The sequence below is a fragment of the Maniola jurtina genome, chromosome 8, assembly GCF_905333055.1.
Source record: "Maniola jurtina chromosome 8, ilManJurt1.1, whole genome shotgun sequence".
NCBI lineage: Eukaryota > Metazoa > Arthropoda > Insecta > Lepidoptera > Nymphalidae > Maniola > Maniola jurtina.
The window spans coordinates 9,001,918-9,026,786 of NC_060036.1; the positions used below are offsets into that span (position 1 = coordinate 9,001,918).

At 35.1% G+C, this 24,869-nt stretch overlaps 1 protein-coding gene across 5 annotated transcripts in view; it reads left to right on the top strand.

The window, feature by feature from the left end:
* Positions 1-24,869, top strand: part of LOC123867596 — a 249,170-nt gene that overhangs the window by 102,506 nt on the left and 121,795 nt on the right. For all 5 annotated transcript variants that reach the window (XM_045909695.1, XM_045909696.1, XM_045909697.1 and 2 more), the window contains one exon: positions 21,110-21,163. In XM_045909695.1, the coding sequence (XP_045765651.1) occupies positions 21,110-21,163 (54 nt within the window). The remainder of the gene's footprint in view (positions 1-21,109; positions 21,164-24,869) is intronic.

Below are 24,869 nucleotides of genomic sequence, written 5' to 3' on the forward strand. Positions count from 1 at the left end.
CTAATAAAGGAAAAAAAATAATCTTACGTCAAAGTGTAAAGTCTAATTTTTCTATATATTTTCTTCGGATTAGTATTAGAAATCACGTCATGCAATACCAGACAAAAAGTTTAACTTTAAGGGCGTCTGGAAGGGGGTTGTATACCGGAGAGTTCTCCATAAGTTCTCAAAAAAGTCTGCCAATTCACACTTGACTATGGTCAAGTGTGGTTTGTTGGTCTTATGGGAAGGTTCAGCCATGGTTAGCGGTCATGGCATGCTGTCAAACGATTTAAATTCCGCTACGATGTCCCTTAGAAACTGAAAAGGCACCCAAGATAGCTTAGATTTATAATAGCATTTCATCTTAGACTGCATCATCGCTTATCATCAGATGAGGTCGCAGTCCAGGCCTATTTGGAATCGGAAAAAATATATACCTATATCTACAAATCGGTCTACGACTTTCCACGGAGGTCATCAAATAAACGAAGAGCCACAAATTTTTTGTCTTTAGTGTAAAAAAGCCATTAGATTTCTATCTATTTCTATTCGTTTACTTTATTTTATGCCTGAAATAAATATAGTCTAATGGAAGGTTCAAATAGAGGTTAGGGTGGAGCACGCTATCATTTGGCTAACAAATAGCCAATTTGCCAAAAAGCCCGGCACGGCAAAGGTCATGACATTGAAACTGACAAGTACCTAAGTATCGAGTGAAAATATTGTAATATTAAGTGTATGAGAACAGTTCATTTTATTTAACAAACGTTTATTCATCTATATTATGTATAGAACACCCACTCACTCACTAATCACGAAATATTATTAACTATAAAGCCTACAAAGAGAAGGTAGGTTCCTAAGGCGTAGTTATCAGCTACGAAACAGTTTTCAGAAAATTCATCCCTGAAGGGGTGAAATGGTGGTTGGAAAGTTATATGAAAGTCCTACGTTTTGAAAGTATTGACCTCCTAAACTAATGAACCGATTTTAATTTAGTTTTTTTGTTTGAAAGGTGGCTTGATCGAGTGTTCTTAGCTATAATCCAAGAAAATCTGTTCAGCCGTTTGAAAGTTATCAGCTCTTTTCTAGTTACTGTAACCTTCACTTGCGGGGGTGTTATAATTTTTTAATTTACACTTGTATTTTATATCTTTATCGAAATAAATACAGTAAAGTATAATTTGCCAATTGTGTCAGCCACTAGTCAGTTAGCTACTTTACTTGTATATCTGAATTCTGCTCACCATACTGTTCAAAGGTCAAGTGGAAGCTATGTTTACTTTTGCTACGCAAATAATCATAAAGATTAAATATTTTTTTTCCTATTTGTCTTTGAAGTGAAGTTTTAACAAAAATAGAATAACAGCTGATTATAAAAACACCACCGATCTACCTACTATTAGCTACATACTTATTCGTATTATTTTGGACCTCAATTACCTAACTTCAAAATTTTCATGTCAAGATTAGTTCAATAAAATTGATATGTAGCACCACGCTGGCCAAGTGCGGATTGGCAGACTTTACACATCTTTGAGAACATTATGGGGAACTCTCGGGCATGCAATTTTTCTAACGATGTTTTTCCTTCGCCGTTAAAAGCATGTGATATATTTTATGACTCCCAAGTCTAACCCCCGACTTCCCGAATATCTTAACCACTTGGCTATCACGACTCTTTATCTACGTTATTACGAAATTTATTAAACTGAATCGATTGATACATTTCGTTTTCTTTATGGATTTGTTTTTTACTGCCTGGCTTTGGCTCTTCTCAGACCTGGGCGCGCTTGGAACCCTCGTAGCTTTAGTATTAAGTTTACGTTATTAATTATCACCACTACACCATTGCATTGCAAATTCAGCAATTGACAATCAGGAAGAGTACAATAGTAACCAATTTGACTTTTAACAAATTGTTAGAACTAGGCACTGGCAAATCTAAGATATCTCATAATATGCCAGTAAACCGTTTTTGGACACTTAAAGAACATTAAACTGCTAAGCAAATAGGTATTGTACTTGTAATCCGTTGGCTCAAATTTGTTCTGATCTTATGTATTATGTATTTACAAATTACAATGTGCATGCTTCAAAAGGTAACGGTAAAGTAGAGCTTTAGTCTAGGAATGTTTTCATAGTCTTAGCAGCGTATTTACTGATTCATACAGTTTATTTACCGTGAGCAATAAATAAACCGTATGAGTAATCTTTTAAGTTCCGGAGATATTAGTTAACTCTGTACCAAATTTCATCAAAATCGGTTAAACTGTTGGGCCGTGAAAAGATATCAGACAGACAGACACGCTTTCACATTTATAGTATGGATAGCATGGATTAGTATGGATGTATATTATAAAAGTAAAAAAGTACTAGAGACAGACAGACAGACAGACAGACACACTTTCGCATTTATAATATTAGTATGGATATTATGCTTCAAATAAAACGACAATAACATAGGCATTATTTCATTATCACTAATATAGTGCTATCAAACGAGCTAGGGATTATCATTCATGAGATTAGTGAGAAGTTTTAAAGTGCACTCAACAGTATAATAACAGTATACTTCTGTCGGTTTGCGCGACAAAATTTGTAGGTAGTTATTGCACTTTGATAATGATTTGATATAATAGATATGCGAAATAATTTGCCAAACTTAGATAGAATAATCTTATAATATGTATGTAAGTACTTGTATATATTATGGTGTAAACAGAAGGCATTTATTAGTGAAATTATTATCATATTCTCATAATAATACCTAAATAAAAAATTTTAATTTACAACGGTTTAATTAAGTGCCTCTAAAATAACTGCTAAAATTTCCATTCAGATTTCGCTGAGGTCAAAATCCTTAACAGTTTTTTCTAATCGCTTCAAAAAATGTGAATGTACCTAAGTAGCAATGTTTTCAGGGTTGCTAAAAATCAGTAGCGCTTACACACATTATGCCTTTTAACAAGGATTTAAATTATACCTACCTATGCACTAACTACTGAGCTAGTGAGAGTCTATCTTATATTATAAACTAGCTGATACCCGCGACTTCGTTCGCGTGGATGTAGGTTTTTAAAAATTCCCGTGGGAACTCTTTGATTTTCCGGGATAAAAAGTAGCCTATGTGCTAATCCAAGATGTAATCTATCTCCATTCTAAATTTCAGCCCAATCCGTCCAGTAGTTTTTGCGTGAAGGAGTAACAAACATACACACACACACACACACACACATAAAAACTTTCTCCTTTATAATATTAAGTGTGATGTGATATTAATATCCTAAATTCTTACATCAATATTAATAATAATATAAAATAGTTGGTTTTTGATTGAATGTAACAACGAATCGACGTGATTTTTGTAGGGATATAGATAAAGACCTGAACAATTGGTCATATGCTTTTTTTTATATGGGAAACAGTTTAAACCCTAAATCCAGGCTGGACGAAGACGCGAGCATCGTCTAGTGTTTGATAAGGAAAATGTATGAACATAGGTATAACGCCGCTCGTCATTGACATTTCCCCTACGTCTGGAGAAATTGAGGGAGCAGCCCTTCAATTATTTAAACCCCGCTGCGACTGCGGTAAAAATCTATTTTATGTTTTCTTAAGGAACTGTTATTATTAACATTTCAATTGGTACTATCTTCTGCCCATGACTTTATCCGTTTTAATATATCCTATGGGAACTCTTTTATTTTTCGGGATAAAAAGTATATGCTTGTCTTCGGGATACAAGCTATCTCGGTACCATGTAGGTGATACCCACAGCTTCGTCCACGGTCCACGTGAATTTATCCCGTAACAAACAAAATATAAAAAATATATATTTTAATAAAGATCACAATCCAATCTAGAAAAGGCCACTTTTACAAAAATTTTGAATAAATACTATTTTTGAAAGCACGTTAAAGTAGATTATAATTGCATCAATGTATTCACATTTCGATGATTAGGTATGTGAAGATAAGGGTGACTTGCAAAAAGGAGGAAGATGAAGTATGAATACGCAAATGCATTTTTTCCTTCACTTTTCCTATGTGGTTAGTACTGAATGGATATTTTGATGTGTTCATGAGGTGAAGGTTAGTCATATTCCGTGTTTAACGTTTGATTAATGAAATAACCCAATTAGTGACTAATAAAGAACCTACAGGCACGTCGCTTTATGCCAGACGCCCACTGTTGCAATTATTCTGTTGAATACAACCTGTAAACTACTTAGGTATTTAGTTTACATTACAGATTTAAATAAACTTGACAGGTCTAAATCTAGTGCTATCCCTTTCTACAGGGAGCATTAAGAAAGGAATAGCAATACGTTTAGATCTGTCGTTTTTATCCTCGGGATCGGACTCCTTCCAAATTATTTACTATAGAGTTGAGATCCTATCGAACGAAGAGTTCATAGCAAACGAGAAATATGCAAACCCGTCCCATCATAGGCCACATCAGCACATTCCATCAGATGTGATTGTGGTCAAGCGTGGGTCTATAGTGAATAAAAATAGAGATCAGAGTTTTTTCTAAGGAACTCTGCAACTAAGCCAAGTATCCAGCTATTGTATTCTTATCAATCTACAGTATCTTTTATCAACAGCTACGCAATCCGAGCCTCTCTCACAAGGCCACGGCTATTTAATTGCTCGGATGTGATTGTTATAAGAATATCAGACGATGGCGTTTCTGCTATAAAAATTACTCAACCAGATAAGAAACACGACATGTTCATTTGCATAGGTACATGAGTAGAGATTCTGTAGAAAAATAAGATTAATAATGCCAACATATTTTCTCTCTTATTATTTATTATCTCATTATTACCATATTTGTAAAAATGTTAACAAAAATAAATCAACAGAAATAACAAAAATTAAATTACAGAAACAACAGAAAATAAAATAACCGAAACAACAGGAAAATAAAATAACAGAATCAACAGAAAACTTAAGTGACGGAAAAAACAATAATTATAAATATGGTAAAATGCAGCGGGGTGGGTTGGACCCAAGCCGCTAGTGGTGATCAGGACTCAAGAGTGAGGAACCTCCTCACATTGCGTAACGTCTCAAGAACCACTGCCTTCTGTATCTTACCCTTGATCCAACAGCTAAGCAAAAGTTTTAAAGATTCAACATATTTTATAATTACAATACAATCATCATTATCCCTGCGCCCTGCGCTTCTTCAAAACGAATTTTCGCAATCATAAAGTGAAAAATTTCACTAAACTCACTTCTTTTAATTTATGGCAACTAAGCCCCGTCCACCCGACTCTACTGAGCACGGGTATAAGAAGAATAAGAAGGATTTAGGCTACCGCCACGCTGGCCCAGTGCGAATTGGTAGACTTCACACACCTTTTGAGAGCATTATGAGTGCAAGCAAGTTTCCTTACGATTTTTCCTGTTTAATTGCTCACGCACATAACTTCGAAAAATTAAAGGTGCGTGCCCGGGATCGAACCCCCGATCTCCCGAATAGAAGACCGACCTCTTAATAACCTATCACAAGCACGTTAAATGCAGTGATCATTTTAATATTTCATTAATTAACCCCCGACCCAAAAAGAGGGGTATTATAAGTTTCACGTGTGTATCTGTGTATCTGTATGTGGCATCGGAGCTCCTAAACTAATGAACCGATTTTGATTTAGTTTTTTTTGTTTGAAAGGTGGCTTGATCGAGAGTGTTCTTAGCTATAATCCAAGAAAATCGGTTCAGCCGTTTGAAAGTTATCAGCTCTTTTCTAGTTACGTAACCTTCACTTGTCGGGGGTGTTATAAATTTTTAATTTACACTTGTATTATGTTGGGTTTATAATGTTTATTGTAAGAATAATAATTTATATGGCCTCCTCATTATCAATTTATATAAGTAAGAAGTAAAAATAGAATAAACAGGTAGGATCGATTCTGCATAAGTATATACCAAGATATCGTTTCAAGTCATGTTTCGACGAAGGTGTGTTAAGTCGTGAGATATGTAATCAATCAGACGATCATCAAGGAATGATTTGCATAAAACTGATGTTGCTGTACCTACAGTCTGTTTCTGAATAAATTGAGATAAGAAATTCAATATCAATGACAGATTTCCTTGACTGCGTATTTTCTGAGGTATTAATCCATACCAGACTAGTCTGTGCTAATATTATAAATGCCATTGTCTGTGTCTGTCTGATTGCTAGATTTTCACGGCCCATCGCATCGGTTTAATCCAATTTGATAGAAAAGCTTACATCCCGGGTACGGTCATAGTCTACTTTTTGCTTCGGAAAATCCAAGGTTTTTAAAAAACCCGCATGCGGACGAAGTTGTGGGCATCACCTAGTTAAATAATTATTAATTATTCACTAAAATAACATATTAATCTTTGTCAAGACAGACTGAATATTAAGTGCCTAATTAACTTAATTTCGGTACTTAAACAGGTGGGTATCTTTTTAATTTTGTCTTAATTACCTTTAGTGAAAAAATTTGTCTATATTTTTCGTTTTAGATGATAGATATAGTATTTTAGTACCTAAATAATGGAATGCACGTCTGCAAAGTAACTCGATCTACCTACGTATCTTTTTTTATTTAAACAAATTATTACACTGGGATTAGGAATCAACATTAAATTAGAATAAAAAGACGGACAAAAACTATCGCTTATAATCTGTTTTAGCCGCTTTGTTATATTACTACGCAGGCTATGTTGCAAACTGTTAGTTTATAGATTAAAATTTTATTTACAGGCTTCCTTTTTTTAGGACGCATTTACTTCGTAATAATATTTTCCTCAATTTTCGCTCCATTCAGATTTCGAAGTGCCTATACCTACTCAATATTTAATTGATATCTTTAATATTCTTTACAATAGTATCGGTCCACTTTAATTCAAGCTTCAATGAATATGGTTATTTTAAATTATAAATGAACTTACTTAAGTAAACAACGCACGTGCATTAAGGCACAAGTAAGTTAGTTTTCCTCGATATTTGGTGAATAAATTTCCCAGAACCAAATGTACACATATATTACAATACGACATAAACTTCTTATTCTTAATACAATAATACGATATTAATTTCAAGTTATGTTTCTCCATTAGAATGGAAAAATACCAAGATTTTATGTACACTTTGGCAAAAAAAGGTTTTTAATAATCACTTAAGTAATATTTTATTAATGTTAAGGTTTTAAGTATTTTCTGTTTTATACTAGTCAAGCAAAGTCAAGTTTTAATAAAATATTATTACTTTATATTTATTATACTTGCCTACAAAACTTAGGCATACCACGGGCTGTAAAAATTTGGAAACATGCTGTAGATGAGTTGAACTGCCTAAATGATAACGATAGAATAATTATATTATTGCTTGTCTTGAAATAAAAGGAAATTGATATGTGTCATCTTCGTAACGGCCTGGCCACTCCCGACTTTCTAGAGATAGGTAGGTAGGTATTAGAACCTTTTATATGAGAACTTAATGAGAAATCGATATTTTTACGCTTTTTATACGATTAGGTAAACTATCATGCACGTTAATCTTATATCTACATCAACGGTATATATTTGTATATTTTATAAGTTATAGACTACGAATAACAATGCTATATTATTCGTAGGCTATAGGTAGGTACCTAGGTATATATTATACAATATTTATATAAAATACCATTAGTGAAGTTCCGCGAAGGAATATTAAAAATAGGTATTTCTAATATTCCTTTAGTAATTTTGATTTCTTTTGAAGACTATTTAAGTATTTGACGCAATTTTAAACTGTTATAGACTTTGTTTATTTGCATAATTTAGACTTCATCATTAGGATTTCTAAAAATCCCGTGGGAACTCTTTTACTTTCCGGAAAGTCGTAGACTACGTCCATCCCCGAGTACCAAATGCCAAAATCGTTCAAACGGATGGGCCTTGAAAAGCTAGCAGACAGACTGACGAACATACTTTCGCATTTATAATAGGTATATGTTTGGATAATATTGTGTATAGTACATCCCTACAAAGATATCTACATTTAAAGATCCCTACATATTTTGGAAGTAACCGATTTCATACCAATTTCTATGGAATAACAACATAAGAAGGCTTTTAATAAAGACAGATTAACTAGTAGTCTACTAGTTATTCTCTCTCTTGCACTAGCATTTAAAACTAGGAAAAAACCCCGTTATCAGTGCTAGTTTCTTTTTATTGTAGGTATTTCTTACAAAACGAAGGCAACAATTTCCTGCCTTTAATAAAAAATAAGGAAATAAGTAAAGACATTGTAGAAAGCCTAACCTTGCTGTAATCAAGATTACCCTGCGATTATGTAGATTATTTAGGAGATAGTGAAATGATGACAGATTTACAAATATTTCTGAATAATACAGACCGTCCCATCTATCTTTCTTTATGACAACTTTATCCTGTCCAAAGTTAGAACTCCTAAAGATTTTCTACTAAAATGGTGTGTGATCCAATATCACAGAGTAAGTATATTATAATAGTAAATAGAATATAAAGGAATATAATAGTATTTAAAAACTTTTACACAGTTTAGTTACAAAATAATAATTTTGTTCTTCGGATAATAATAACATTGGTACCTATAATTAGGCTAAAATCTATACAGCGTACTTTGACTAAAGCTTCAGTTAAAACAAGACGGTTTATGTTAGCAGTATAGCGCTGTCTCGTTTTAACAGTGTCTTAAGTGTAAGAAAAGTCAAAGTGCGCGCTATAGATCTCAACCATAGTTTGGATTTCTGTGATCTCAACCTTAGTCTGTTAGATGTGAAAGTTCTAATATAAATGTTCTATTCAATACGGAATTTGGTTGACAACATGGAACTAGGAGTCAGCTGAACTTTGTTGACAAGCAAAATAAGAATCGCGTGTCCATGTCGACTCACACAGTATGAATCATACTACAAATAGACACATCAATCAATCACTAGTCCATTTTGAGTTGCTATAATGGCACATTTACACTTACCAAAACACTTTGTTCTATATACGTCAAAGTAATGTTTGAATATAATAATACATTATTATCACGCTCGATATCATCTTCGTAAGGAGACTATACCATAGAAAGCGCCCAGCTGTAGCGGGCGGTTTTTTATTATTCTTTTACAATTTAGATCTTGACTGGAATCTGTTGTTTCACGCGGCTGCTCAAGTGACGATGCGGTCTTACTCAATTGATGGCTAACTCCCTGTCTATAACAGTTAATAATAGCCACCAAGCTTATTTGACATTGGTTGGTACTACATTGCTGCTTCACTGAGTGATATTAAAATATTCTTTTGTGGAAAACCTTCACTGAATCAAAAATAAATGTCAAATGAGCTCGGGGGCTGTTGTTCCGTGTTAGACACTGAGTCAGCGAATCAGTAGACTGGCAGCGGAATTTCAGAAACGTGGAAGCGATAATTTATTTGAAAGAGGTATTAGAAACGAGGAGCGAAAAGCGAGGAGGAAGGAGATAATTTCGTAATTGTGCGTGCCCGGAAATGAACCCGGGACCTCTCACTTATAAGATCAGAGAGGTCACCATTGCGCCGTGAGCGCAGAGAGGACGTATATTTTACTAGAGTGCCCACGATTTCCTGGGTGTGGATTTGGGTTTTTGAAAAACCAGTGGGATTTCTTTGATTTTCCGAGACAAAACGTAGCCTGCGTCCTTCCCCGAGTTGCAAGCTATCTTTATACACGTCAAAATCGGTTTAATGGATGGGCCGTAAAAAGCAAGCAGATAGACATTTTACTTATCTACTTCAGGTAATTTTCATGTAATTTTAATATATAAAACACACGTGAAAAATGTATCTATCTCTGTCCGTTATAGACTTTAAAACCATCCAACCGTTGTGCCCCAAGCCGGTTTCATTCGAAAGGCAATAACGCGAAGATGGTTTTAGACCAATAAAAATGCATTAGGCAATTTTTTTAGCATAGTAGCAGACACCGGGTATCCGCTAGTATTAGTATGGATGTGGATTAGATGTAAGAACCATGTAACATAATAATAAATGAGTAGGCAACCTCACAGTGTTGTTATTGCGGCAGTCGTCTCGTTTCGGCGACATGGCCTGTTCCCTGCCGACATCACTTGAATACAAATTGACATTATTGACCTCTGCATTGTTTGTGTTTCAACGCACTTCCGACTTTTGTTTTCCTAATTATATCCTTGTATGATTTAGAATGGGAATTTTATTAAATATTATGTATGTATTGTTAATAATAGCACAGCTGTTCTTTACTCAATAGGTATCTAAAGTAGGTAGGCTAAAGGGTACCTACTTAGTACGAGCTTTTATTTTTTTACGAAATTCGATATCGAGTCTCTTCATAAGTACATTAAATGGAAGTTACCAAAAATTGAATATTGTATCTTCAATATTATGATAGACTAAATTTCTTTACCTATCGCTATCATTCAAAATAAATTCAATTTTTAAAAAACATTATTTAAATAAATAAGTAAAAGCGTAGATCTAGCGTAGCCTATCCACTTCCTCATTCCTGTACAGGTAATGTTTGAAAACCTTTCCGGTGTCCTTCTGCTCTCTAAGGCAAGAGTGACTAAAATCTTCAATGCTAGAGCGTCTTCTTACTTATAGCTCATATTACATTACATTTTCCGTCAGTCATGACTCACGACCAATTATACTTATTCTGACTTCTAAGTGACACAATTATTACAGTGACACATTATATTTGACTAGCTTCGGCTTTTACACTGTGCGTCGGACAGACGGACGGACAGACAGACAGACAACAAAGTGATACTATAAGGGTTCCGTTTTTCCTTTTGAGGTACGGAACCCTAAAAACGAAAAACTATTAGTCATCAAGCCTTTTGGCTTTCTGGTGTTTGAAAGCAATACAAAATATAATAGTATGTAATATAAAATGCTTACATAAGCCATCAATGCGTGACAAGATAATGGCGTCGAAGCCTCACTATAACATAACGCATCGTGTATTGTGTTTGTTAACAATGACTACATAGAAATGTACGTTTTTTATGTTATGAAGTTCAAGGCTATTTTAAATTATTAGAACGTTGGGAATACGTGTAGGCACAGATTCAAATACCGATGTAACGAGTTTAAAGGATTCAGTGATGTTTAAAATTTTAATTAATGTTTAAAATTCATTGGAGCGTTGCTCGCGGGTAATTCTAGTTGTAAATCCAGCCTTTGATATTGTGGCTAATTCTGTTGTAAATTACAATCTCTAAACTAAAATGAAAGGTTTAAACGTATTGCTATCCCTTTTTTATTGATCTCTACGGAAAAGGATAGAACTAAAAGACCTGGTAAAGTTTAGTTTAGAGATTGTAAACAAAATAACTAGCCACAATGTCGCTGTTGTTTTAACAGAATGCCCCAAAAATAAAACCTAGATCTAAACCCTGAAATGCAAATAATGAATAGATATATAGAAAGACATTCTTGCACACAAAAAACACAACACAGAAAGATGAAAAACAGAAAAAACAATTGTGTGCAAAGGCGGCCTTATTGCTTAGAGCAATCTCTACCAGGCACAACAATAATGTGCGAAGGGTAGCGGCACAACGGCAACTGCACGACTAGTTTTCAATGGCAAGCATTGCCGAAATAACGGAATCCTGCACGAATTTTTCAAGATCATTCTCGCATCCCGCGGGATTAGCAAGACTACGAATCAACGAATTCCATACTTTGCTCGCCAGACCAAAAATTCGCCAAGAATTCTTTACTAACTGTTAAGGTGGATCCACACCTGAGCACGCGTAGGAACCGTGCATAATACGCACATGGAACGCCTATGGACGCGTTAATGTCTCTGTGCGCACGTGCATGTCGCGAACGCGCGTATACAATGTTCGTAGCTGTTGTACTCAATTCTAAAAACTCACCAAGATTTTTTGGGAGTGAGTACAATTATTACATTACAGGATATCCCTACGCATATTATGTGCACCCTATGATTTGTATAAGCAAACGAACTGCTCGCAAACCACTCGTGAACGCTCCAACGTTATGTTACGAGTATTGTGATGCGCGTTGTATGCACGGTTCGTGCGCGTGCGCAGGTGCCTCTGTAGTCTATTACCAACCAGTGTGGAAGTAGAACAAGCATTTGAAGCAAGACTGGTTAGCTTACACGAGTTAGGAGTCACTTGGGAGATGGCATTAGATGACAATGATTTTTTGCGCAATTACTCGCACTTAACGACTGTACTTACAATTTGAAACCAGCACCGTCGTCCATTTTTTTTTTAAGTTTTAGTAGTACAAGTTGTGATTACAAGGAAGTAAGGAGATTTCAAGGATTCGTGTTATTATTCTCTACAACTTGAAGAAAAGATTAAAACAAATTACCATGCCGGTAAATAGTAGCTGTACCTAATGTACCTAGGCTTAAAAATTAGAGACCATGAATTTTTTAAAGTCTTACCTATTTTTAAATAAATTCATTCTAAATATTGCGCACATATTAATAAAGTAATATTATCTAGAGATTGTTGATACTAAAAGAGAATTAAAAAAAAAATCTTGTACTTACCTCTATATACTTGTATAATGCTGTAATTAGGTTGTAATGCATGTTTATCTGTGGTAATAAATGAGGTATTTAAGTATACAAAAAATAATATCTCGGACTATTATTATAGATAATTATAGATTTAATAACAATTTGCATTGCTCGACCATGTAATAGAAAAACTTTGCTATGTAACTACTGAACAATTCTTTCATTCTTTCTCGTATTGACAACTAGCGACCCGTCCCGGCTTCACACGGGTAGCGTATTACAATTTTCGTAGGAATCTCTAATTTTTTGTAAATAAAATATAGCCTATGTCATTAACGAATAATGTAGCTTTCTACTAGTGTAAGAATTTTCAAAATCAGTTCAGTAGTTCAAGACACAAACAAACTTACAAACTTTACCTCCTTATAATATTAGTATTATAGATTGAACTCAATGACTTTATTCCTAACCTTATCTTTCACATTAAATAAGGCCTTTGCTCACAATGGGCGTGAACTTGGAATTACAAATAAAATGCAAATATAAACAACGTATTTTTCTCTGGAGACATTGTAATAACCGTTAATAGCAATGCCACTGTGGTCTGTGACATTCATTTTCACTATTACAAAGTTCTGATGCAGTAGATTTTGTAAGGTTGTTACATATTATGTTTTGTATTTTTGGGTTCCATTCCACAAAAGGAAAAACGGAACCCTTATGGGATAACTTTGTTGTCTGTCTGTCCATAATATGTCGTGTCTGTCAAGAAAACCTATAGGGTACCTACTTCCCGTTGACCTAGAATCATAAAATTTGGCAGATAGGTAGGTGTTATATCACAAGTAAAGAGAAAAATCGTAAAGTGGTTACATCACAAAAAAAATTAAAATGTGTTTCAATTTTCAAAGTAAGATAACTATATCAAGTGGGGTATCATTATTATCAAAGGGCTTTATCTGTTGGTTCATTCTAAAACAGATTTTTTTGAATGCATAACAGTTTTTGAATTACCGTGCAAAAGGTCGAGGAAAATAACCGAGTACGGAACCCTCAGTGCGCGAGTCTGACTCGCACTTTGCCGATTTTTTGATTTAATACGTGTACGATGCCGTATAGAAACCAAAGGAGTATGGGTTTAATGAAAACTGCCATTCCCCTTCCAGGCTAGCCCGCTTCCATCTTAGACTGCATCATCACTTATCACCAGGTGAGATTGCAGTCAACTTGTATCTGAATAAAAAATAAAAAAGATGAACTCTACATCAATGCTGCATCACAATGATTATGGCAACCATTGGTAACTCTACAATCCGACAAAAACTTGACCACTTGTAGTCGTTGACAGCTACGTTAGTTGACTGTTAAATTAATCAGGACAGAAAATGACGGTATGTCTACGTTTCCATTGTAATATTTCTAGACTTACATAAGTTAATAGCGTAGTAAAAGTCTCACAAGTAGAGTCTGTTATTCATAAAATGAAAACATACCTACGCTTGGACTTAAATTACCTCCGGCTGTCAACAAGTCTTGACAATAATTATAATTATTTGTTACTACATGATGCCTGCGACTTTGTCCGCATGCATAAATAAATATCCCGTGGAAACACTTTGACTCTTGGGATAAAAAAAAATCTCTTTTAGACCGTCTTCTGTACCAAATTGATGGTGCCCGGAATTTCGTCTATGTGCATTTATTTTATTATTTATAATATCCGTAGAAACTCTTTGATTTTCCGGGATCAAAAGTAACTTAGGTCTTTTCCCGGATGCAAGCTATTTCTGTACCAAATTTCATCAAATACTGTGAAATGCTACCGGGCAGGTTCACTTTCGCATTTATAATATTGGTATGGATTATATTTTTCCGAGTGGTTAACTTCATTAGCTTATCGTGCACTTAAATGCAATATTAATAAAATAACATACATAATGTAACACAAGTTTATTACTATTAAAACCTTAATAGTCCCAAAAAATGTTAGAAGATAAAAAACGATGGGCAAAACTAGTTTACATAAATAATATTATAGTAAGTAATAATTACTATGGACAAAAAGTGTTATAAACATATTTCATAAATTATGTTCATATTGTAATCATATACATGTAAAGTGGTGTCATAATTTTTGTGGTTCACCACAAGATTGCTTCATAAAATCATAAATCGATTAAAATACTTATTTGCTTTACATAATACTTCTAAATGGTTATATAACAGTAATTTATAGAATCAAGCGGTATTTTGACAAAACAAACTTTATTTAGGTACTTATAAAGAGGTGAACAACTTTGAATAACGTTATAGTTTTATAGATTTTCTAACATGGCTAAGTCAGATCAGTACAACAAAACTTTTAAGCGCTATTTAAATGATTATTTAAATCAAATAGCCGAAGATTAAAATAGCTCAATTTAAAAGGGCTTCATATAAAAATAAGATTTTTTTTGGCACAAAACTATCACATAAAGCCCAAGCAAGCTGCAAGCTATGTACCCCTCTATAATGCTTGCTGTACCCCAAGAAAACCACAATTACCACTAACTACGGAACCCACAAGCAATATTATGCATGTCATAACCAGTGAACGACAAAGCACAGAAACCGCGTTTCTAACAATGGTAGGTAGGTAATTTGAAAATAGGGGGCACAAAATCACGTCTGTTTTAAGTAAATTAGTTCGTATTGGGTGTTACGTAATACTGCTGCGCTGCTGCTGCGTATTTGCTGTGATTGACGGACTGAAAGTGCTAGTTATAGAGTTTACAAACCCAAAGGTTCGCATAAACTCGGATAAAGGATCAGCCAGTCTTGACTAAGTTAGACAAATATTTATCTTGTGTATTTGCCTAACATGCCTGTCAAAAAGTTTCTTAGAAATAATTTTGTGCTTTGTTTTATATTATTATTGGGTATTTCCAATGATCATTTCGAATGAACGCGCCTAATTACGAGGTACCTACTACGCTTGTCATAATGACACCACTATTATCTTTAATTTCAAATGTTTCAGTATTGTACCATTTTTTCCTCTGAAAAAAATGATAAAAAAACTAACTGACCTATTCCGTCTTCGCTTGGGTGAAATTTCGAGATTCCTTTCTTAGTTCTTTAATATGTAGATTGTAGGTATGTACGTTAAATATGTATTTAAAACCTGCGTTCAAAATCTCGAGTTATGAGACTATTTCAAAGATTAAGATAAGAATTATTTGTTACCCAGGTATTTATATTATTAATCTATACTACCCATACAATATTATAAAATACGAAAGTGTGTACCTGTCTGCTAGCTTTTCACGGCCCATCTGTTTAAGCGATTTTGTCGATATTTGGTACAGAAATAGCTTACATCCCAGAAAAGGACAAAGGTTACCTACTTTTTACCCGGGGAATCAAAGAGTACTTACGCAAGGGGTTTTAAAAACCTGAATCCAAGCGGATGAAGTCGTAGGCATCTAGTAAATCCTACTAACATTATAATCGCGAAAGTTTGTAATTGTATGTATGGATGGATGTATGGATGTTTGTTAGGTACTCTTTCACGCAAAAACTACTCGACGGATTTGGCTGAAATTTGGAATGGACATAGATTATACCCTGGATAAACACATAGCCTACTTTTTATCCCGGAAAATCAATGAGTTCTCATGGGATTTTTGAAAACTTGTATTCACGGGAACGAAGTCGCGGGCATCAGCAAATATTATATAAATTGTATCATACGAGTAAATTATACAAAGTTCTCATTTCACATACGAAGAAGTACTTACGCATTGAATATGTCGTGTTGCAAGAATTAAGAGCAAGGTTAACAAGAATCTTATAATAAGCTCACTCGTAGAATAAACATCAAATGCCATTTCATGTAACATTATTAAGAGAAATGTAGGTACCTAGGTACCTACATAATAATTATGTAGATATAATTAATTGATTATTATTACGCAAAAAGTTTGACTGTTACTACACCTATCAGCTAGTTTATATCATAACTACTTAGCTGATGCCCGCGACTTCGTCCGCGTGGATTTACGTTTTTCAAAATCCCGCGGGAATTCTTTGATTTTGCGAGATAAAAATTAGCTTATGTGTTAATCCAGGGTATAATCTATCTCCATTCCAAATTTCAGTCAAATCCGTCCAGTAGTTTGAGTAACAAACATCCAAACATCCACACTTTCACATTTATAATATTACTTATTAGGATTAGGAATAATCTCCGCCCCGTGGAAAGGAGTGGAATTAAGCGGAATGGGCTTAATATCACTGCCATACCCCTTCCTAGCTAGCTCGCTTCCATGTCAGACTGTTATATATATACTTACCACCAGATGGAACCCAGTCAAGGGTTATCTTTAATATTTGGATTGGCAGACTTCACACATCTTTATGAACATTATGGAGAACAGGTTTCCTCACGATGTTTTTCTTCACTGTTTAAAGAACTCCAAAAAGTTAGAGGTGTGTGCCCGAGACTCAAGACCGAACCCCGGAAGCCTCGAATAGGAGACCAACTTAACCACTAGTGACTAGGCTATCACCACATTAAAACTATTGCCTAGCGGAAACAAAACACGAGACCTTTTGTTATTGTCCCGCGGCCTTATTATCTAAACTCTTGAAGCGTATCATTGACATTTCCATGTAGTTTTCCACTAAAAATAGTTACATTGATTGACAGCGTAGAATCCAGTCTTGTCGCTTAATCTTTCAGTGCATTTTGAAATCGCTGACAAAAATATGCTTTCAAACGGCTTTCAAATGAATATGTTATACTTAGTAATACATTATTTAAAACTATAATAAGAACTAGAGGATGCCCGCGACTTCGTCCGCGTGGATTTAAGTTTTTAAAGATCCCGTGGGAACTGTTTGATTTTCCGGGATAAAAAGTTGCCTGTGTCAATAACAGGGCCGCAAGCTACCTCGGTACCTTTCACACAAATCGGTTAAGCGGATGGGTTTTTAGGAATCCCGTGGGAACTCTTTGATTTTCCGGGATAAAAAGTAGCCTATGTCTGTCCCCGGAATATAAGCTAACCCTGTACCAAATTTCGTCAGAATCGGTTTAAGCTGTTGGGCCGTGAAAAGGTAGCAAACAGACAGACAGACAGTCACATTTTCACATTTATAATATTAGTATGGATAACTTGGATTTTAAAAATCCTGGAGGAAGTCTTTCCAAGATAATTTTCAACAACGGATGTTTCAAAAAAATGAATAGGCACTACGTAGGACCAAAGTTCTACGTATAATAATTTTAAACACTTATCATTAAAGCTCTTACCTAACAAATCTATGACATTAACATACTTACAAACTAAAGAATATAATATGTGGTTACGATGTTAACCTACTTTTGTCATCACACCAATTCAATAGCCTCTCGTAAACTTTTATACCGGACAAAAATGCAACCTGTGACCTTTCGGGTGATAGCCACTAAAAATTAAACATACCTTCTCTAGAAGTTTAGCAATAAAAGACTGAACAGCAACGCCGAATATCTGCATAATAGCATTAAAACATACAATGAGTTACACAACGTGCGCGACAATTTTTTATATGACCTTTTCTGACTAATGAGTTTTCCTGACTGCTCCCAATTTTCCTCATGTTGTGATGAGATGCAAATCATAAGGATCTTATAACCTATGTGAACCCAAAGAGTAAGTCCGCCTGCAAATTTTCACCACTGCAATTTTATCCGCAAAATTCCGTGACACATGGAAATTGTATGTTGTTTGCGAAAATTCGGCAGTTTCATACAATTTCCATGTCACAGAATTGTGCAAAAAAAATTTCGCAGTGCGGTTAGTACCTATCTATTCTATTCATGTGGTGCGGATCTCTATAACAGGTATATACTAGTATATAGCTGACCGAAACCAGAAGGGTCGCAGTCATAGCGAAAAGGAAATCTTGACAGCGTCGTATTTCTTATCACTGAGGGTCGTGACCCCTTTTCATCACACTTATATTATAAAGGCGAAAGTTTGTGTGTATGTGTGTGTGTGTATGTTTGTTACTCCTTCACGCAAAAAATACTGGACGGATTGGGCTGAAATTTAGAATGGAGATAGATTATACCCTGGAATTAGCACATAGGTTACTTTTTATCCCGGAAAATCAAAGAGTTCCCACGGGATTTTTAAAAAACCTACATCCACGCGAACGAAGTCGCGGGCATCAGCTAGTGAATCATATAATGATAGGGGTTTTAAGGTAACCCGGTGGTTTCCCAGGTCCTTCCCATACATACAATTCAAATGATTATCTCAACTCTTAGGTTTAACAAGTTAATATTCCAATACAGCAATAAATGCTCCTGCAGTAATATACCTTCTCGTACAAAAAATACGTCTAGAAGGTAGGTATTACTTTAATCTATACTTTGACTTTTAAACTTAAAAGCCTGTCACGATTCGAGTCGTGTTAATTTCTCAGCATCAGCGGTCCGTATAAGCTCTAGATTGATTTGAGCTTAAATGCGGCATGCAAACAAGTTTGGCTTTAAATTACTTATCTAAAGTGGGTCCCTAACGTGTTTGACTGATCACTTGGATTTATCCCCTTACTTTGATTCGTAATCTATATACATATAGTAAAATTGTAGAAAAGTGGTGTCTGTACAATGAAAATATATTAAAAAAAGTAGCAGGGGTTGTTATTATATCGATGCCGAACCCGAAATTGTAATTAATTTTATTTTGTCTGTTTGTCTGTTTGCCTGTTTGTCTGTTTGTCTGTGTGTTTGTGCACGCTTATATCAGAAACGGCTTATTCGATTTAGACACGGTTTTCACTAATATATTGTAGTAAGCTTCACTTAACATTTAGTGTTTATTTCATGTCAATCGGTTCACAAATAAAAATGTTATGTCAATTTAAAAATCACGGCGAACATTTTTAACGTACAGAGTACCTATTCCACGCGAACGAAGTCGCGGGAACAGCTAGTTTCAAAATAAGTACATTTTAAACCTATAGAATTAATTAGAATCATGACATTTAGCAGGTAGGTAGCTTATATAGCACAAGTAAAGAAATAAATCCGAAAACCGTGAATTTGTGGTTACATCACAGAAAAAAATTTAAAAATGTTTCAATTTTCAAACTAAGATAACTATACCAAGTGGGGTATCATACTCGTATGAAAGGGCTTTACCTGTATATTCTAAAACAGATTTTTAATTATGTGTATGTATAATAGTTTTTGATTTATCGTGCAAAATCTCGGAAAAATAACCCTTGGTGCGCGAGTCTGACTCGCACTTGGCCGGTTTTTTTTATTAGGTAAATATGCTTAAAAATCATTGCTTTATTGAGGTCTGACCTAGAGCACGTTTGCCAAGAAGATGCCTATTCACTATGTACCCGACTACGGCAAAGCCAAAAGGAAGGGCAGTCTATGTTTGTATCCAGATTCTGTGTGTTCCACCGAAGCGCCTAAACTACTGGGCCGATTTTGATGAATGAGGTCTCAATTGTTTCGTTGTAAAGGTCCGGGTGACATAGACTATATTTTATACGAAAAAAATTGGCCTAACGGATGTTACATCAAAAAAAGTGGTGGTCTCCAAAATAAAATTGTTTTTGCTATTTTACCGGTTCGTAGCAAAAATGTTTCAGCAAACAGTCAGTTCCTCTGTTTTGACACAAATTAAGTTCAGATTATAATCTTCAGGATAGGTATCAGATGAAACGGTCTACGGGTTATATTATTTATGGTATTTGGTTAACAGCTGCCGTGTCACTAGTTGTCACGGTCCGCTGGCGACGGCCTTCATCTAACGCGGTTATGACGGAATTGACCATTACATAACGATAAACAGAGTAAAGACGTACAGAGCACAGACTCACGCGCAGGTACCTGAATCTAGAAGCTTTAGATACCTACCGCAGACACAGGATGTATTCATCTAATGAAACATTGTTACAACTTCTTTCTAAGTAATAGGTAGGTATATCCATCCTATGTTTTATACGTATTAAGCAGTTAGAGTTTACACGCTTGATTATAAATTACAAGCAAGTAAATTAAAAATTTATAACACCCCCCCACCCCCGACAAGTGAAGGTTACAGTAACTAGAAAAGAGCTAATAACTTTCAAACAACTAAATTGATTTTCTTGGATTATAGCAGCTAAGAAGTAAGAACACTCTCGATCAAGCCACAACCCCTCTTTTTGGGTCGGGGGTTAAAAATAGATTGACATGGTATAAGGGCGTGTAATGCGGAGGGAAGAAAATCATGTCACTACAAGAATGTTTTTGCGTGTGGAAGGAAAAAAGAGGAGAGGAAGAACAAAGAAAAGGTAGATGGAGTGCGTGAAAGAGGATATGACTGTGTGTAAAAGGGGTGGAAAATGCGTTGACGTATGATGAAATAAGTGGAAAAAAAATACATCCGCAAAAAATGAGCTAGCCCTTCTGTCACCAGTTGAGGCTATTGATCGCGGTGAAATGTTTAATTTTATAGGTAAATACCTACTTTATTCAAATATGTAGAGACTAGGGGTCCTACATATTATTGACATGTTCTATTCAAAAAATACCTATGATAATTTTCCTTTGTTACAGCGATGTCGGCCGATGGGTCGACGACGGATATTCACGGTCTACTCAACGATACTGGTAAGTTGAAAAAAATATTGCAGCTACTTCCTTTTCTAATTAAAAAAAATTACAACTACAGTAAAAGTGTGCGACATGAATTTATAAAACTAATATTTTTTAAACCGTCATCTATACAAAACATACCGAACTAAGTTGAAGAATTAACAATTTAGCGCCATCTATGCTAGATTCAGTGAACTACGCCGTAGGTTTACATACCTGGTACACAAAGTGATTCATAGCTGGCGCTATTCGCTACTTAGGACGATAATATTTATAACATCAACTAGATGGCGCTAATAGTTTGAAATATGTATAGTTCGAAATAGTAAAAGTTGTCTAGAAATTTTTTCCGGCGACAAGGAATTCACATTCGCGCGCATTCGCACTTTCACAGTTCCAAGCCTTTGACGATCTCACTGATATTATTATTATGATGATGATGAATGTACGCGCATTAGAGTCAAGAAACTCGTAATGATCCCATGTTTTCATAATCGACTCTATGTTAGATTCTCAGCCTCAGATTCTTAGCTAAATTTTCATTCATTTTCTTATTGCACCAATCATTTCTATTGCATTTCAGTGTTGTGCGAATGTAGGTGTACATTGTATATAAAGCATTGGTATGGTATGGAGTAAGGGTCTAGGCTTTTTCCTTACATTCCATCTTCGGATCACGTTTAGTAGATAGGTAGATACCTACCTACTTACCTACATCATGCACGCGTTCTCTTCTCACCTTATTAAACATATAACAATTAAAAACTTACCTACCTACCTCCATTAAGAAATGAGCTATGACTACCTACCTAGCCTACCCGTGTAGCCAGATATAAGTTCCAACACCAGCTAGGTCTTAATAGCTAGAATTATCTTTGCATGAACTTACAATTCCTAGACTTGTATGGTTCTAATCGGCAATCCGGTCAGTCCGGTTACCAACCAGTCAAATGCCAAATACTACCTACTGGTAGGTAGGGGTATAAATGCCATAAATTAGCTCTTTACATTTAATTAAATATCGAAACCTTTGACGTTGGTGTGACATCATCTTCTTTACGTCAATTAGGTAGAAGGCTTTAGTAACAGGTGTTTTATTTTTATGAGTTGCCTACGTGTTACAAACATGAATGTACTAGCTATAGCTAGGTTGATACCTATAATTTTACATTGTAGGTACCAACCTACTATAGTAGAAGTACCTACGGAGTTTATGATTACAACAGCTGAAGTGCAACCAATAGGCCGATAGCTAAGTTTATTTCGTCACGAAATACCTACAGCTATAACCTAGCTAGTACATAGTACAGTACGTTAACGTTGCAAAACCTACCTTGTTCGAAGTAATTTTTACTTGAAAACTAATACCTAGGTCGCACTCTCATAGGTAAGTATAACGATTAAGTAAGTATTTTAGATAGGTCCAAATGTAAAATACTAGGCTTATTTTTTCCTCTTTGTCATTACTCGTTACGCTTTGAAAGAGCGGTCGTGGTTATCTTAGCTTTGCGTCTCCATTCCTCTTTGATGGCTGCTTCCTTGTGCACTGCTGTCCCAGACAGATAGCTGCATTCCTTACTTCCAAAAACTTCGTTTATTAACTGTACCATCATTATATATCTATGAAATTATTTTGTTTGTAGCGAATAATAAAAATATGTTTACAGAATTTGATAATAAAAGACAAAAACATAAATTAAGATTCCCGTCACATAGAACCGCTCTCATCAGTAATAGTTTTAACGTTATGGCAGTAAAAATTGTAAATAAATTACCTTTGGAAATAAGAGAACTTGTAAACGTAAATAAAATACAAGGCCTTAAAAAGAAATAATTTGAATATTTAACTAAGAATACCTTTTATAGTGTTGATGAATATCTAAGATGACTTTTTTGTTTTATTATGTAATCTTGTAATATTTTTAAGACCTGTAATATTATTATTATTATTTTTTTTTTTTAATATTAAGTATTCAGAATTGTAAATTCCTTTTATTGTATAACATCATTTATTTCAAACAAACGAAAATTTTACTTTTAATTTAATTTGTCTATTCACTATTTTGAATTAATGTATTTGCATGCCAGCTTGGCGTGATACAGCTGGACTATTTTTATAATTACACCTGTAATACCTGTATCAGCAAATAAATAAATTGATTGATTGATTGATTGATTGATTCATATTTAAAACGCAGCACTTGCAAAATAACGGTTCGGAAAAACTTTTCCTTAGCACAGCTAAAATTTTCATGCACGTACTGCCAAAATCCTTAGCAAAAACATACTTCCAATGAAAATTTTCCTGAAAATTATTTTTTGTCGTGTCGGACTCATGTAAGGGGACATCCATCGCAATCTCCATTTGGTCTGTCTATCTCATGGATGACGTATCACATGCTCTGGTGCCCTCTACTCTTCCTTGAAGGTTTGCTATTTAATTTAATGGATTAGTTTTTGACGTGACAACGTCTTATAATTCGATAGAGCCGGCTGCACGCACGAAAAAACATGACTCATGCGGCGTTACCTCGCTCTGAGGCGTTCCATGTAAGGCTTGAAGTGCAAGCGAGAGCGCGGAACGAGCGACAAAGAAGCACAATCGGCCTTTGTTGTCACGTTCAACTATCGTCAGTAAACCGACTTTACAGACAACCAATTTTTCTGTTTCGTATGTATTGTAGGTAGGTGTAGCTACTTGCAGGATGTTTAGGGATGGTCTCCGATATCCATGTTTTGGCAGACATTCCAAAAATTATTACCTAATTATAGGAATCGAATACTTACTGGTCTGCATGCTTACCTGGAATGCTATAGGCACCCATGTCAATCATATACCTATATGTAATTCTAGCGTAGTGTATTGAAAAAATTGCAGCCTCTTACCACAAGGTTTTATTGTAACACAACCGTGATCGCTTACATGAAAGTTGATATATTTCCCTTATAAGGTTTCGAATTCTTCCCTCAACCGCAATATAACAATACCACATAAATATCTATTACCTAGGTACCTATTTACCTGTGCCTATGTTATCTACATAATATAATATACTCATCAACTACCCCGTTTGGTCTGATGGTTCGGAAGTTCAACTGCGGATGATGGTTCCGGGGGTTGCTTCCCGGGTCGGACCATAAATAGTTCGATCAAATCGGGTTGGCTACCTAGACACGCTTTTTAAGGGTTCCGTACCTTAAAAGCAAAAACGAAACCCTTATAGGATCAATTTGTTGTCTGTCTGTCTGTCCGTCCGTCTGTCCGTCTGTCTTGTCTGTCAAGAAAACCTATAGGATACTTCCGTTGACCTGAAACATGAAATTTGGCAGTTAGGTAGGTCTTATAGCACAAGCAAAGGAAAAAATCCGAAAACCATGAATTTGTAAAAAAAAAAATGTGTTCATGAACAATAAGTGGGGTGTCATATGAAAGGGATGTACCTGTACATTTTAAAATAGATTTTTATTTATGTTTATGCATAACAGTTTTTGATTTAGAGTGCAAAATGTCGGAAAAAATACCCGAGTACGGAACCCTCGGTGCGCGAGTCTGACTCGCATTTGACCGGTTTTCACCCGACTGCGGCAAAGCCGAAAGGAATGGTTATGATTTTAGCAGTCTATGTATGTATGTATGAATGTACCTATGTATATTTTGACGGTAGCGTCATGGTGTCTCAAAAAAAACGCCTAGGCAGCGTCACGGTCATTGGGGTAATCC